The sequence below is a fragment of the Oncorhynchus mykiss genome, chromosome 3 (assembly GCF_013265735.2).
Source record: "Oncorhynchus mykiss isolate Arlee chromosome 3, USDA_OmykA_1.1, whole genome shotgun sequence".
Lineage (NCBI taxonomy): Eukaryota > Metazoa > Chordata > Actinopteri > Salmoniformes > Salmonidae > Oncorhynchus > Oncorhynchus mykiss.
In genome coordinates this window covers 22,042,992-22,057,359 of record NC_048567.1, presented here as the reverse complement: position 1 = coordinate 22,057,359, position 14,368 = coordinate 22,042,992, and the positions used below count along the sequence as shown (strand labels likewise).

General features: G+C 41.6%; 2 protein-coding genes across 7 annotated transcripts; one reads left to right on the top strand and one right to left on the bottom strand.

Annotated features, from left to right (window-relative positions):
- Nucleotides 1–103: 103 nt before the first annotated feature.
- Nucleotides 104–5,825, bottom strand: LOC118947026 (solute carrier family 22 member 13-like). Its single transcript, XM_036972102.1, has 4 exons — nucleotides 5,603–5,825; nucleotides 1,848–1,951; nucleotides 444–653; nucleotides 104–336 (listed from the first exon to the last, which is right to left on the bottom strand). Exons 2-4 carry the CDS (start codon nucleotides 1,895–1,897, stop codon nucleotides 306–308), a joined length of 291 nt encoding a protein of 96 aa, XP_036827997.1. The 5' UTR covers nucleotides 1,898–1,951; nucleotides 5,603–5,825; the 3' UTR covers nucleotides 104–305.
- A 60-nt stretch (nucleotides 5,826–5,885) lies between these two features.
- On the top strand, nucleotides 5,886–13,971 carry LOC110513791 (protein DEK). Of its 6 annotated transcripts, none has more exons than XM_021593499.2 (12): nucleotides 5,886–6,041; nucleotides 6,849–7,012; nucleotides 7,236–7,334; nucleotides 7,589–7,698; nucleotides 7,823–7,917; nucleotides 11,093–11,213; nucleotides 11,414–11,698; nucleotides 11,886–12,080; nucleotides 12,282–12,393; nucleotides 12,495–12,640; nucleotides 12,732–12,800; nucleotides 12,965–13,971. In XM_021593499.2, exons 2-12 carry the CDS (start codon nucleotides 6,877–6,879, stop codon nucleotides 12,974–12,976), a joined length of 1,380 nt encoding a protein of 459 aa, XP_021449174.2. In that variant the 5' UTR covers nucleotides 5,886–6,041; nucleotides 6,849–6,876; the 3' UTR covers nucleotides 12,977–13,971. The 6 variants fall into 6 exon arrangements, with proteins under 6 accessions (XP_021449174.2, XP_021449179.2, XP_021449187.2 ...); XM_021593504.2 differs by lacking the exon at nucleotides 5,886–6,041 and adding an exon at nucleotides 6,072–6,226; XM_021593512.2 differs by lacking the exon at nucleotides 5,886–6,041 and adding an exon at nucleotides 6,103–6,329.
- Nucleotides 13,972–14,368: the final 397 nt, after the last annotated feature.

Genomic DNA, 14,368 nt, shown 5'->3' with positions numbered 1-14,368 from the left:
TTTATCACCAAGATCAATATTGTGATGGTGATAAAATAAAAGGACCCATCCATTTTGGATGGGGTCATGAGAGTTATCAACAATATTCAAATTGTGATGGGTCCGTTTTATTTTATGCACAACATTAATAATGTTGTATTATTCATGCATTAAAAAAAAAATATCAGTCCCAAAAGGTGGTATCATTTACAAAAAATAAGATATATTTTAGAGTAATAACTAACTCACACCTCCAGGGAGTATGGACCAGACAGTGATCAGAATTTTGAGCTCCTCAATTCAGTTGGTTTCTCCTCCTCATCGAGTCAGTTTTCAATAGTCACGCTCTCCAATGTTCTAACATCAACAAGTAAAAATCCATAAGTATGGTGCTTGATTCAATTCACATATTTCACAATTCAAATATAGACAGCTAAAATGTCTAAAACAGAGAGGTTACCCACATTGTCTTCTCCTCGAGTGGGTCTATGTAGTCTTGGAGCTCAGTGTTGAGGGTCTCTGGCAGTAGAACGCACAGCCCCCCGCCGATGAAGGGCAGGAGGCCACAGATGAGCATGGACAGGGCCTGGTGGTACACATCTAGCAGATGCATCAGAGGGGCCAGGATGCCCACCCCAAAGGCACAGATGGAGTTAAGACCCACACCATTCTGTCTGCAAGGACGACATGAAGAAGGACATGGCAATAAATGTATCCAAAAGTGGACGAGGAGAAAATTTGACACACACAGTATGAAGAATGAGGATATTATTCTGCTGTAATAAACAGTATGAAGAATGAGGATATTATTCTGCTGTAATAAACAGTATGAAGAATGAGGATATTATTCTGCTGTAATAAACAGTATGAAGAATGAGGATATTATTCTGCTGTAATAAACAGTACGAAGAATGAGGATATTATTCTGCTGTAATAAACAGTATGAAGAATGAGGATATTATTCTGCTGTAATAAACAGTACGAAGAATGAGGATATTATTCTGCTGTAATAAACAGTATGAAGAATGAGGATATTATTCTGCTGTAATAAACAGTACGAAGAATGAGGATATTATTCTGCTGTAATAAACAGTATGAAGAATGAGGATATTATTTTGCTGTAATAAACAGTATGAAGAATGAGGATATTATTCTGCTGTAATAAACAGTATGAAGAATGAGGATATTATTCTGCTGTAAAACAGTATGAAGAATGAGGATATTATTCTGCTGTAATAAACAGTATGAAGAATGAGGATATTATTCTGCTGTAATAAACAGTATACATTGGGAATTTAACTAACCGTACAATGGTGGGATAGAGTTCAGCAGTATAGACAATAGTGAAGGAGGCTGCTATAGCAAACGGGTTCGGGTTTGGCCTGGTGGGAGATCTGTCAACGTGCCCTTGAGCAGGGCATCAACCCTGGATGCTTCTTTCTGTGTGTCGCTCTGAATGGAAGTCTGTTGGATGACTGGTATGAGTGTTTCGTGGGTGATTGTTCCTGTCTCTGGGTTTGTTTGCACCAGATAGGGCTGTTTAGGTTTTGTCACTTTACGTTAATTGTTTTGTATTGTATCGTTATTAAAGATGTATACAAATAACCACGCTGCATTTTGGTCCTCCTCTCTTTCACCGGAAGAAAACCTTAACACATTGTCTGATATTGTCATGCCGACCACGAACCGAAGGCCAATGTAGACATAGATGTCGGGGGAGAAGGCAGCAGGCAACTCCAAACAGCAACTGGATAGGCAGGGAAACGAGGATGGCGAAGCGACAACCAAACCTGCAGGGGTATTTCACATTTTTGGGGTGACCTCTTCACTAAACTTGTGATAATTTATAAGTGGATTGTGTGTTTTACCTGTGTGCCATTGGACCAAACACCAGGGACCCTATTAGAAGGCCGGTCATGTAGATGAACTGTGATGCCTCACTCACACCTTTGCTTTCACACACCAGGTTAAACTGATGAGGAGGAAAGGAAAGAGGAGAGAATTTAGTTGCCTTTGATAACCAGGAAATTGATTGCTTCTTTTCATAATAAAAGCGCCATACATGCCTAATCTCACAAAATTTTAGATAAAGTGCATTTGGAAAGTATTCAGACCCTTTCTTATCCACATTTTGTCACGTTACAGCCTTATTCTAAAATGCATTGAATTGTTTTTTCCCCTCGATCTACACGCAATACCACATAATGACGAAGCAAAAAAACAGTTTTTTATTTCACTGTAGGCAGCGATTACAGCCTCAAGCCTTCTTGGGTATGACGCAACAAGCTTGGCACACCTGTATTTTCTCCCATTCTTCTCAAGCTCTGTCAGGTTGGAAGGGGAGACTTGTCCCGAAGCCACTCCGGCGTTGTCTTGGCTGTGTGCTTAGGGTCGTTGTCCTGTTGGAAGGTGAACCTTCAACCTGCTCAGGACCTCAAACTGGGGTTTCATCAAGGATCTCTCTCTGTACTTTGCTCTGTTCATCTTTCCCTCGATCCTGACTAGTCTCCCAGTCTCTGCCACTGAAAAACATCCCCAAAAAAGGATGCAAACACCACCACGCTTCACCGTAGATATGGTGCCAGGTTTCCTCCAGACGTGACGCTTGGCATTCAGGCCAAAGAGTTCAATCTTGGTTTCATCAAACCAGAGAATCTTGTTACTCACCGTCTGAGAGTCTTTAGGTACCTTTTGGCAAACTCCAATAAGGTTTTCAGGTGCCTTTTACTGAGGAGTGGCTTCCATCTGGCCACTACCATAAAGGCCTGATTGGTGGAGTGCTGCACAGATGGTCGTCCTTCTGCAAGGTTCTCCCATCTCCACAGAGGAACTCTGGAGCTCTGTCAGAGTCACCTCTCTGACCAAGGCCCTTCTCCCCCGATTTCTCAGTTTGGCCGGGTGGCCAGCTCTAGGAAGAGTCTTGGTGGTTCCAAACTTCTTTCATTTAAGAATGGAGGCCACTGTGTTCTTGGGGATCTTCAATGCTGCAGAATTTTTTTAAAGTAACATTCCCCAGATCTATGCCTCAGCAATCATGTCTCGGGGCTCAACGGACAATTCCTTCGACCTCATGACTTGGTTTTTGCTCTGACATGCACTGTCAACTGTGGGACTTTATATAGACAGGTGTGTGCCTTTCCAAATCATGTCCAATCATTTGAATTTACCACAGGTGGAGTCCAATCAAGTTGTAGAAAAATCTCAAGGATGATAAATGGAAACCGAATGCATCTGAGCTCAATTTCAAGTCTCACAGCAACGGGTCTGAATACTTACCTAAATAAGGTGTGCAAAAGGTGTAGTTTGTGATTAGATCAGGTAGATCTGCCACTGACATGGCCTTTCTTCCGAGGCAGCTATTTGTTGTAATCCTGGGATTTTGCAAGTTTCAGGGCAAAGGATCTGCAGAGATGGGTGCGACCGGACTCCAAGCCCAGGTCATTGTATGCAGGAGGTGTAGGTGGTCCCCATGATGATTTTGGGTGAATGTCGTTGGATCTTCTCAAGTTGGTTGTGTTGGTGGGCTGTGAGACCTGGGTGCCATACTGGAGTGGCGTGCTCTAGCACTAGATGGACAAAGCAGGTGTAGAATGTCAGAAGGTCTTCGGGGGGGGGGGTTGACTTGGCGTAGATGGTTCTTCATGAAGAGACTTTGGTTCCCTTTGGTGGTGATGGGTGGGTCCCCTTTCAAGTTGTCTTGGAGTGTCACACCGAGCTCTTTGGCGCTGGACACCACCTCAGGTGTGTGGCCGGAGATGAATAATGGCAGAGGGTGGATCAGGATTGTGACTGAAACAGGTGTACATGACATTGCACTTTATTGGTTGAGATTCATCTTGTTTTGTTCTGACCAGTCGGTTAGTTGGTAGAGGCCCTGATGTATTTTGGAAGTGTCACGTGTCTTGATTCTATGAGGTTCAAGTCATCCACAAAGGCCCAGGAGTTGGATAGGGTACCCTCTGATTTTTATTTAATTTACCTAAGCAAGTCAGTTAAGAACAAATTCTTAATTACAATGGCGGTTTACCAAAAGCAAAAGGCCTTCTGCTGGGACGGGGGCTGGGATTAAAAATAAAAACAAATATAGGACAAAACACATCATGACAAGAGAGACACCACTACATAAAGAGAGACCTAAGACAACATAGCAAGGCAGCAACACAACATGACAACATGGTAGCAACCCAACATGGTAGCAGCACAAAACATGGTACAAACATTATTGTGCGCAGACAACAGCACAAAGGGCAAGAAGGTAGAGACAACAATACATCACGCAAAGCAGCCACAACTGTCAGTAAGAGTGTCCATAATTTAGTCTTTGAATGAAGAGATTGAGATAAAACTGTCCAGTTTGAGTGTTTGTTGCAGCTCGTTCCAGTCGCTAGCTGCAGCGAACTGAAAAGAGGAGCGACCCAGGGATGTGTGTGCTTTGGGGACAGGTGTTGTATGTGGAGGATGAGGCCTGCAGTAGATATCTCAGATAGGGGGGAGTGAGGCCTAAGAGGGTTTTATAAATAAGCATCAACCAGTGGGTCTTGCGACGGGTATACAGAGATGACCAGTGTACAGAAGAGTATAGAGTCCAGTGATGTGTCCTATAAGGAGCAATGGTGGAAAATCTGATGGCCGAATGGTAAAGAACATCTAGCCGCTCGAGAGCACCCTTACCTGCGCCATTGACATGAGCCACAAATACATCTGGACCAAGCCGTGCGCCCTGGGGGAGGCCACAGGAATGTTCTTGAGGCCTGGGATAAAGTCTCATGGGATCTTTTAACCTGGCTACAGGCCGGAATGGAACTTTCAAATTCATGGCATGGTCTCTGGTCGGACAGATAATTGCAAAAGGTGTTTCATTGTAATGGTGTGATCCACAAGATCAAAGGCCGTGCTGTAGTCCATCAGGACCAATGTGCTGGAGGTGCCTCTGGTGTTTGCTGTTCTGTACAGGCAGTGGGTGGTTGAGTGTCCCTTGAGGCAGCCAAACTGTTGTTGCCCATTCAACAACAACAACCTTCACATACCTTTACCAGAAGGGGCGTGAGCAATGTTGGTCAATGCTCAGAGGATTACTCTTCAGCAGTGAATCTGACACTGATGAAGGGGCTTTTCTGGTTGGAACGGAGAGTAGTCTCCTGTGCATTTCCCATGGTTCAACAGTAGGGAGTGGCATAGCTGGCAAACATCTAGGTAGGTCTGACAGGTGTAGTGTAGGTAATGATGTGGTGACAGATGAATACTTGGCATCTATAGCATTGGCAGAGTGGTTGTCTGAGTGGAGCCTCTCAACTTTGATGGAGATTGTCTTTTTACTCCTGGTCAGAGATGTATTTTGATGGTACCATGTGGTACACCTGCTTTTTGCTAACTGTAAAGAATGTAGCATACAAATCATAAAGAGTGTACCGTGCATCAAAAATGCAGATTTTTTTTTAAAAGGTTAAATATTTGATTTCCAGTCACATAAATATACCTATATTTTAAGCCCAGAAAGCAACCCTGCCTTTCCATAATACACTCAGCCTAGTGTGGGATAGAATGAAAAAATCCCATTCTGAAAAAGCACTAATATTGTGAAATAGCCCAAATGCAACAGTCGCCTCATTAGTTTTAAGCCTACCTTTACCAGGTGAGTCCCTTGCCCCCGCTGTTTTCCTGCACAACAAGGTGATAGCAACAGAAAGTACTGTACAGCGTATCCCGTTGATCGGTTTCTACTGATTAATTAACACGCCAAAAATGTTAACTCTTGAGGGAGTTATATTAACCTGAGCCGCGTTGCACCGGTCAATGGCTTTAAACTCCTCTCACTGGGGTAACTCGGGACAGATAATCGAATCCCCTCATTGAGTGTATTATCCAATCGACCAATAAAACCAGGGAAATACGACGTTGGGTGTTAGATTAGTCCTAATTGGCTAATTTCTAATATTGTGTGGTTTAGTTAGTCATGATTGACTAATGTTGTGTTGTACGTCATCTAAATGATTGCCCATTGACGCCCACACTGCAACAACCCCGCCATTTGGAAGCTAATCCAATTCTGTTTTGGTGACAAGGTAAAGTATTGAATTTATTGGCATACTGCAATAGCTTGCTATACATTTCGAATGACCCAGAATGGTCATATTAAGTATAATTATAGCGATGAAACAAATAAATGTTCGGCTTTTAGGTGCATTCAGTAGCTAAAAAGATCTGCCTGACTGGATGCAACGTTGACAAGAAGACTGAGCTAACCGCGGTAACGTTAGCTAGCCAAGTCAGGCAGCATCAGCGGGAATGTATTGACTAGTTAGCTATCCCGTAGATCGGTTTCTACTTAAGCACCATTGTCAATTCAACAGGTTAGCAAATATCGAGATAGTTTTCAGTCTGCGTGGTGAACTTTGGGACATGGCGTATTGTACGTAACGTTAGTCGACTAGCTGGCTAACGTTAGCTCTATGTTGTGTTCAAAACAAACCTGCGCGCCAAATCATGTCTCCGGGCGCCACACCGCAAACAATTTAACTCCATAAGATTGAATGTACTGTTGTAGCTGGCTAGCTATGTATACTAATAATGACAACTATCTGGTGGTGGGTAAATTGTGATTTGATTGTGAATTTAACTAACTAGGTAACGTTAGATGGCTAATTTCAGATAAGTGGTTAGTAAGCACAAAAAATGCAATTGAACAAAAACTATCTAGCTAACAATGTTCTCGGACATGACATTAAGTGCGATGGAAAGTTGTTGACTAGCTAACGTTAGCTTAATGTTGTAGTTTAATATTATTCGCATAAAAAGTAGGGACTATAGTCAGGTGCTTCTCCAGGGATATCTGGCAAACTGATGGTGGAATTACTTTCTTCCCAAAACAGGGCAGCAGATGTTACAAAGTGCACTGACATGACTGAAACAATGGATGAAAAGATGGAGGTTTGTCCCCTGTCGGATGAGATGGAGAAAGAACAAAAGATTGAAGACCTGGCTGACTCACCATATAAGGCCCTGAAACCACGGAATGAAATGAGTAGAGACATAAGTATGATAAGTCAATGATGTTTATGAACCCGTTTTGCTCTATAGGCCTACACTGTTAATTTATAGTTCAGTACAGGTATCTAGCTAGGTATCATCCCTCCTTTACCTTCCTCAGCTTTGTATGGGTCCAACTTGTTAGTTATTGCATGCAGAGGCCTGGTTTGCTACAATTGATGAAGCCAGCAGCACTGAATTCTATTTGACCTGTTATGTTCTTCTTGCAGCTCTATCTCAAATAGTTGAAGGGAAGAGGGAGAAAAAGACGGTGCAAAGACTTGATTTCCAGGTTGCAAAACCTGCGAAGGTGCTGAAAGTTGAAAATGGTAAGATGGAGCATCCTCGGACATGTCTATCACCAAAGGCTATAGATGAGCGCATAGAACGTTTCCAAAGTTTTGTCGACATGAGACAGAATGAAGCCTGTAAAAAAGTTCTCATCAGTCTCGTAGTCTATTGGGATGCAACAGTATCATGTACCAGCCCCGCTGGGATCCCATATCATGCTCCCACCACCATGTTGCCCTCTGTAGTCAGCTCATTATTTAACAGTACAAACCTAATTTCCACTCCCTCTCAGGTGGCGGAGATAAATTAGGAGACATTGCGAGAGTGAACCACCACCTTGGAAAGCTGAAGGTTCCAGATCTGAAACCGCTTCATACAATTCTCTTTGATATGCCAGGTAAGGTAAGTGTATCTTACACTTTTTTTAAAGGCTGAGTAATGTCACAATGGACACCCCTGTGTGGGTAAAACAACTCTAGAGTTGTTGTTCTTAGTCGGTTGTCATTGTTGATGGTTCCCTCCTCAGATTGCCACAATGAGGAAAAACATGCGGCTGTTCAATGGCTTCCCGTTCGAGGTTGACAGTGATCCCTATATAAAGAAGAAGGAGAGGATGATGAGGTAAGAAGGAGAGGGGGTTGCTCAATTAGGACTTATGAAACAACAGTAGTAGCGTGTGTGCATACATACATGCATGCATACATACAGTACCAGACAGACATACATACAGTACCAGACATGCATGCATACATACATACATACAGTGCCTTGCGAAAGTATTCGGCCCCCTTGAACTTTGCGACCTTTTGCCACATTTCATGCTTCAAAGATATAAAACTGTATTTTTTTTTTGTGAAGAATCAACAACAAGTGGGACACAATCATGAAGTGGAACGACATTTATTGGATATTTCAAACTTTTTTAACAAATCCAAAACTGAAAAATTGGGCGTGCAAAATTATTCAGCCCCTTTACTTTCAGTGCAGCAAACTCTCTCCAGAAGTTCAGTGAGGATCTCTGAATGATCCAATGTTGACCTAAATGACTAATGATAAATACAATCCACCTGTGTGTGATCAAGTCTCCGTATAAATGCACTTGCACTGTGATAGTCTGAGGTCCGTTAAAAGCGCAGAGAGCATCATGAAGAACAAGGCAGGTCCGAGATACTGTTGTGAAGAAGTTTAAAGCCGGATTTGGATACAAAAAGATTTCCCAAGCTTTAAACATCCCAAGGAGCACTGTGCAAGCGATAATATTGAAATGGAAGGAGTATCAGACCACTGCAAATCTACCAAGACCTGGCCGTCCCTCTAAACTTTCAGCTCAAACAAGGAGAAGACTGATCAGAGATGCAGCCAAGAGGCCCATGATCACTCTGGATGAACTGCAGAGATCTACAGCTGAGGTGGGAGACTCTGTCCATAGGACAACAATCAGTCGTATATTGCACAAATCTGGCCTTTATGGAAGAGTGGCAAGAAGAAAGCCATTTCTTAAAGATATCCATAAAAAGTGTCGTTTAAAGTTTGCCACAAGCCACCTGGGAGACACACCAAACATGTGGAAGAAGGTGCTCTGGTCAGATTAAACCAAAATTGAACTTTTGGGCAACAATGTAAAACGTTATGTTTGGCGTAAAAGCAACACAGCTCATCACCCTGAACACACCATCTCCACTGTCAAACATGGTGGTGGCAGCATCATGGTTTGGGCCTGCTTTTCTTCAGCAGGGACAGGGAAGATGGTTAAAATTGATGGGAAGATGGATGGAGCCAAATACAGGACCATTCTGGAAGAACCTGATGGAGTCTGCAAAAGACCTGAGACTGGGATGGAGATTTGTCTTCCAACAAGACAATGATCCAAAACATAAAGCAAAATCTACAATGGAATGGTTCAATAATAAACATATCCAGGTGTTAGAATGGCCAAGTCAAAGTCCAGACCTGAATCCAATCGAGAATCTGTGGAAAGAACTGAAAACTGCTGTTCACAAATGCTCTCCATCCAACCTCACTGAGCTCGAGCTGTTTTGCAAAGAGGAATGGGAAAAAAGTCAGTCTCTCGATGTGCAAAACTGATAGACATACTCCAAGCGACTTACAGCTGTAATCGCAGCAAAAGGTGGCGCTACAAAGTATTAACTTAAAGGGGCTGAATAATTTTGCACGCCCAATTTTTCAGTTTTTGATTTGTTAAAAAAGTTTGAAATATCCAATAAATGTCGTTCCACTTCATGATTGTGTCCCACTTGTTGATTCTTCACAAAAAAATACAGTTTTATATCTTTATGTTTGAAGCCTGAAATGTGGCAAAAGGTCGCAAAGTTCAAGGGGGCCGAATACTTTTGCAAGGCACTGTACGTACATACATACATACAGTACCAGTCAAGAGTTTGGACACACCTAATCATTCAAGGGTTTTTCTTTATTTGTACTATTTTCTACATTATTCCATGTGTCATTTTACAATGTAGTAACCAAAAAAGTGTTAAACAAATCAAAATATATTTGAGAATTTTTAAAGTAGCCACCCTTTGCCTTGATGAAAGCTTTGCACACGCTTGGCATTCTCTCAACCAGCTTCATGAGATAGTCACCCGGAATGCATTTCAATTAACAGGTGTGCCTTGTTAAAAGGAAATGTGTGAAATTTATTTCCTTCCTGCATTTGAGCCAATCCGTTGTGTTGTGACACGGTAGGGGTGGTATACAGAAGATAGCCCTATTTGGTAAAAGACCAAGTCCATATTATGGCAAGAACAGCTCAAATAAGCAAAGAGAAACGACAGTCCATCATTACTTTTAAGAGTTTGAAAGTTTGGGGGTGCTCTGCTGGTGACACTGTCTGTGATTTTATTTAGAATTCAAGGCACACTTAACCAGCATAGCTACCACAGCGTTCTGCAGCGATACACCATCCAATCTGGTTTGGGCTTAGTCCCACTATCATTTGTTTTTCAACAGGACAATGACCTCTAGGCTGTGTAAGGGCTATTTGACCAATAAGGATAGTGATGGGGTGCTGCATCAGATGACCTAACCTCCACAATCACTTGACCTCAACCCAATTGGGATGAGTTGGACCACAGAGTGAAGAAAAAGCAGCCAACAAGTGCTTAGCATATGTGGGATCTCCTTCAGGACTGTTGGAAAAGCATTCCAGGTGAAGCTGGTTGAGAGAATGCCAAGAGTGTGCAAAACTGTCGAGGCAAAGGGTGGCTACTTTGAAGAATCTCAAATTTAAAACATTTTTATGTTTAACACTTTATTTTTTGGTTACTACATGATTCCATATGTGTTATTTCATAGTTTTGATGTCTTCACTATTATTCTACAATGTAGAAAATAGTACAAATAAAGAAAAACCCTTGAATGAGTAGGTGTATCCAAACTTTTGACTGGTACTGTATATTTGTCACCTTATTTTATCGAAGTCATACTGAGATCAAGGTCTCTTACAGATGAGCCCTGAATTACATAAATTACAGAAGACAGACACACCCATCAAAATATAATGCAAAATGCAACCAAAAAGAGAACACGGTCATAAGAAATGAAAACATTCATCAGTAAAAAGGTCCTCCAATCAGCTTTCTGAATATCCCTAGAGGCACCAACACATCCAATTTTTAGAACATTTTTAAGGTTGTTCCACATAAGTGCTTCTAACAGCTTTAACGAAGAAACGTGTTTAAACATGATCAGAAATATTGTTGTGATTGTGGATCAAACTTACTCTGTTACTATAAACAAGCAAATGAATGACTAGTAATTGTGTGCACTGATTCAGGATAACATGTGTAAGGTTGAGGACCATCTGTAAAGTGTTGGACCTGGAGAAGGGTGGAAACCAGTCAGTCCTCATCGATAGGATCATGACTTTCCTCATTAGTCCCAGAATATCAGGAAAGGTGAGTTACAGGTCTTCTCTTTATTTTTCAAATAATCTGTCAACAGTCGTTTTCATGTGAGTGACTGGTCTTTGTTCTTTAGCTAGGTACACATTTCTTGAGTTTGTGGTCTTGTCAAATAGAAAACTGAACTGTGTTCACCAATGAGGTCTTCAAAAAGGTATAGGCCCAACCTATAATTCTATCCTTCCCATCTGCAGCCTGTGATCTCAAAGAGAAAGAAGAAGTCGAAGAAGAATATCTCAACCAAAGACTCTAAGAGCAAGACCAAGGCTAAGGCCAGGAGTACATCCAGCAGCCCCCGGAAGGTCAAAGCAGAGAGCAAGTCCAAAGCTATCGTCACTGATTCTAGCAGTGATGAGGATGACGAGCAAGGAGTCACAGTCGAACAAGACGAGTCGGACGCTGAAAAGAAGAGCTGGAAATCGGGAAAGAGGGAAAAGGTGACGACCGATGAAGATACCGATGATTCTGAAGACGATGAGGTAAGCAACTGAAATGTTGTAATGTAAACTGATAGGTATTGTTCATTGGAAATTGATATTTCCCTTATTTGGTCTTGGACGATACTAGTGCCACTATATAAATATTCTAGAACTGTAAAAGGGAACAGTCAGCCTGTTCTGTCACTCAAAGATTAAACACAGAAGTCCCTTCTCTCCTACCAATCAGGATCCCAAGTCAAATCCACCAACCAAGGGCAAGAGAACACCTTCCAGGAAGCGTACGCAACCGGCAAAGAAGGCAGCTCCTGCCAAAAAGAGAACAAAAGTGGAAGACTCCGACCTGTCTGAGTCTGATTCGGACAAGGATGATTCAGACAAGGATGATGAGGATGAGAAAGACAGCGAGAGTGAAGTTGAGAAGGTGAGACTCTTCTGTCAATCTGTCCCAGATTCTGGATTTGCTAAACTCACAGCAATTCTTGTGAATACAAAAGTCAACAGTTTGGGTTTGTCCATATTTGTATGTAACAGATCATGTCTATAATATCTGGATAGGGTTTTTACCCATTTGTCTTTTTATCTTGAACTAATGGAATTAACTAATGGATTGATTTGTCCTCAGCCAAAAAGGAAACCGGCAGCTAAGAGGGCAGCACCGGCCAAGCCAGCAGCTAAGACCAAGAAAGCAGACAGCAGCAGTAACAAACAGAAAAAGACTGCCAGCAAGGGCAATGGTAAGAATATGTAGATTTACTTTTATAACACGTTTCATACGTCATTGGCAACCTGTAGCCTAATGCATGTTATGTTTTTCTCTGCTTGTTTTCCTAAATAACAGCACTCGACAGCTCGGACGACGATGAGCCGTTGATCAAGATGATCAAGAAGCCTCCGACAGATGAGCAGCTGAAGGAGACGGTGAAGAGGCTGCTGAAAGACGCCAACCTGGAGGAGATGACCATGAAGAAGATCTGCCAGAAGGTATGTTTGCTTCTCAAACATCTCTGATTTGATATCACAATGATGGTTGGCTTACCTGTAAAAGTCTAAGGCAACAACTTCTCTGCCCCAGGTGTATGACACATACCCAGACTATGACCTGACCAGCAGAAAGGACTATGTCAAGCAGACAGTAAAAACGGTGAGTTACCTGTCCTCCCTAGGTGTTCTGGAATAGCAGCACTGTGCTTCTAGACTACTAAAATCTAAGTCATTCCCCACCAAAAAATTGTGTGTGAATGCTTTTCAATTGTTTTATGTTGTCAGACTTTTCTTTGTATAACCGTCGGTTTTGTTTTTTTGCAGCTGATTTCCTAAAGGACATGAAAACGGTCCTTGTGACAAATAACTGTGTGAACGTTCCAATGCTGGAAAAGGATAATCAAAAGAATGTGCCTACCTTAGAGCTGCTCAAAGCAGAGTTTTACTTCATGTTTTTATTTGAATCCAAATGTTTTTGTTTCTGTATTATGTCATTTCCAACTTGACTGCACACTTCTCTTAGGTCATATTTAACATGCTACTTAAGGCTTATGCATTTGAGTCATTGCTTGTTAATAATCTGTGCTTTGTTAATACACTTTACAGTTTTTCTACTGATCCCAAGCAAAGGGTATTTAGGCTAAACGAACCGCGTTTAGAGATTCAAGGTTGGTCACTGTAAATGGAAACATGTCCTCAGGCAATGCATGAATTCACACATGGTTGATTTTAAATGTATTTCTTGACTTGACCAGTCAAAATAGAAAAAGGCCCCTCACCATAGCTATCCACTGCCTTTGTCTTCTGTGGAGGATTTCAAATCTTTCCCTCTGTGGTTTTGATGCACATATAACAGCTTTATTGCAACAAGGCAGTGGTATGTATGTATGTATGCTGGGGTGTATTCACTAGAACCAAACGGGGAGGGACCTACAGGAATTTGAACAATAAACTTTCTGTTTTTAGTAAACGGTTTCTGTTGCAAAACATTTTGGACTAATGATGGATTTGCATGGCAAGCTGTTCAATTGAGTTTTGAAAAGTATTGTCACGGTCAAGTCTTCAAACATAATCCTTGATTGCATTTATAAGACTTCATGTTTTTATATGTAAATGTGTACATTTGTGAATCATTTACTTTTTATGAGCTCCTGTTTTAGTCCTTATTTTGTCTCTGTATGCAGTACAGGATGATCTATGTAGTTGTTACTTTGCTCAATGAAGAGTTTGATTTTTTTTTTTTGTCAATATACCTTTGACAAAGTAAGTGTCATTGAATGAAATTGTCTTCCAATGTTATGCATATATATTAAATCAGATTTTTGAATGAACCCTTGTCTATCTAGTGTTTTACTAAAGCAAAGACACTCGTTACTAAGGTGGTAAACAGTTAAGATATTGGCCCTGTTACGGCGCATCAAAACCTTGATGTCATGTAAATTGTGACTGCCTGACTAAGCTACAAACAATATTGGTCAGTACGATCTGGAATCCTTGGGATGTTCCTACCTTAACCATTTTACATTTAAACTTCCATGGGGTTTAGGGATGTCCCAAGGATCCCAGATAGCAGGGACTAAATAATTTTGGCTGCATTCAAGAGCATCAAAACAGTATTATAAACTGGGTGGTTCAAACCCTAAATGCTGATTGGCTGACAGCTGTGTTATATCAGACTGAATACCAGGGGTATGACTTTTTTTTTTACTGCTCTAATTATGTTGGCAA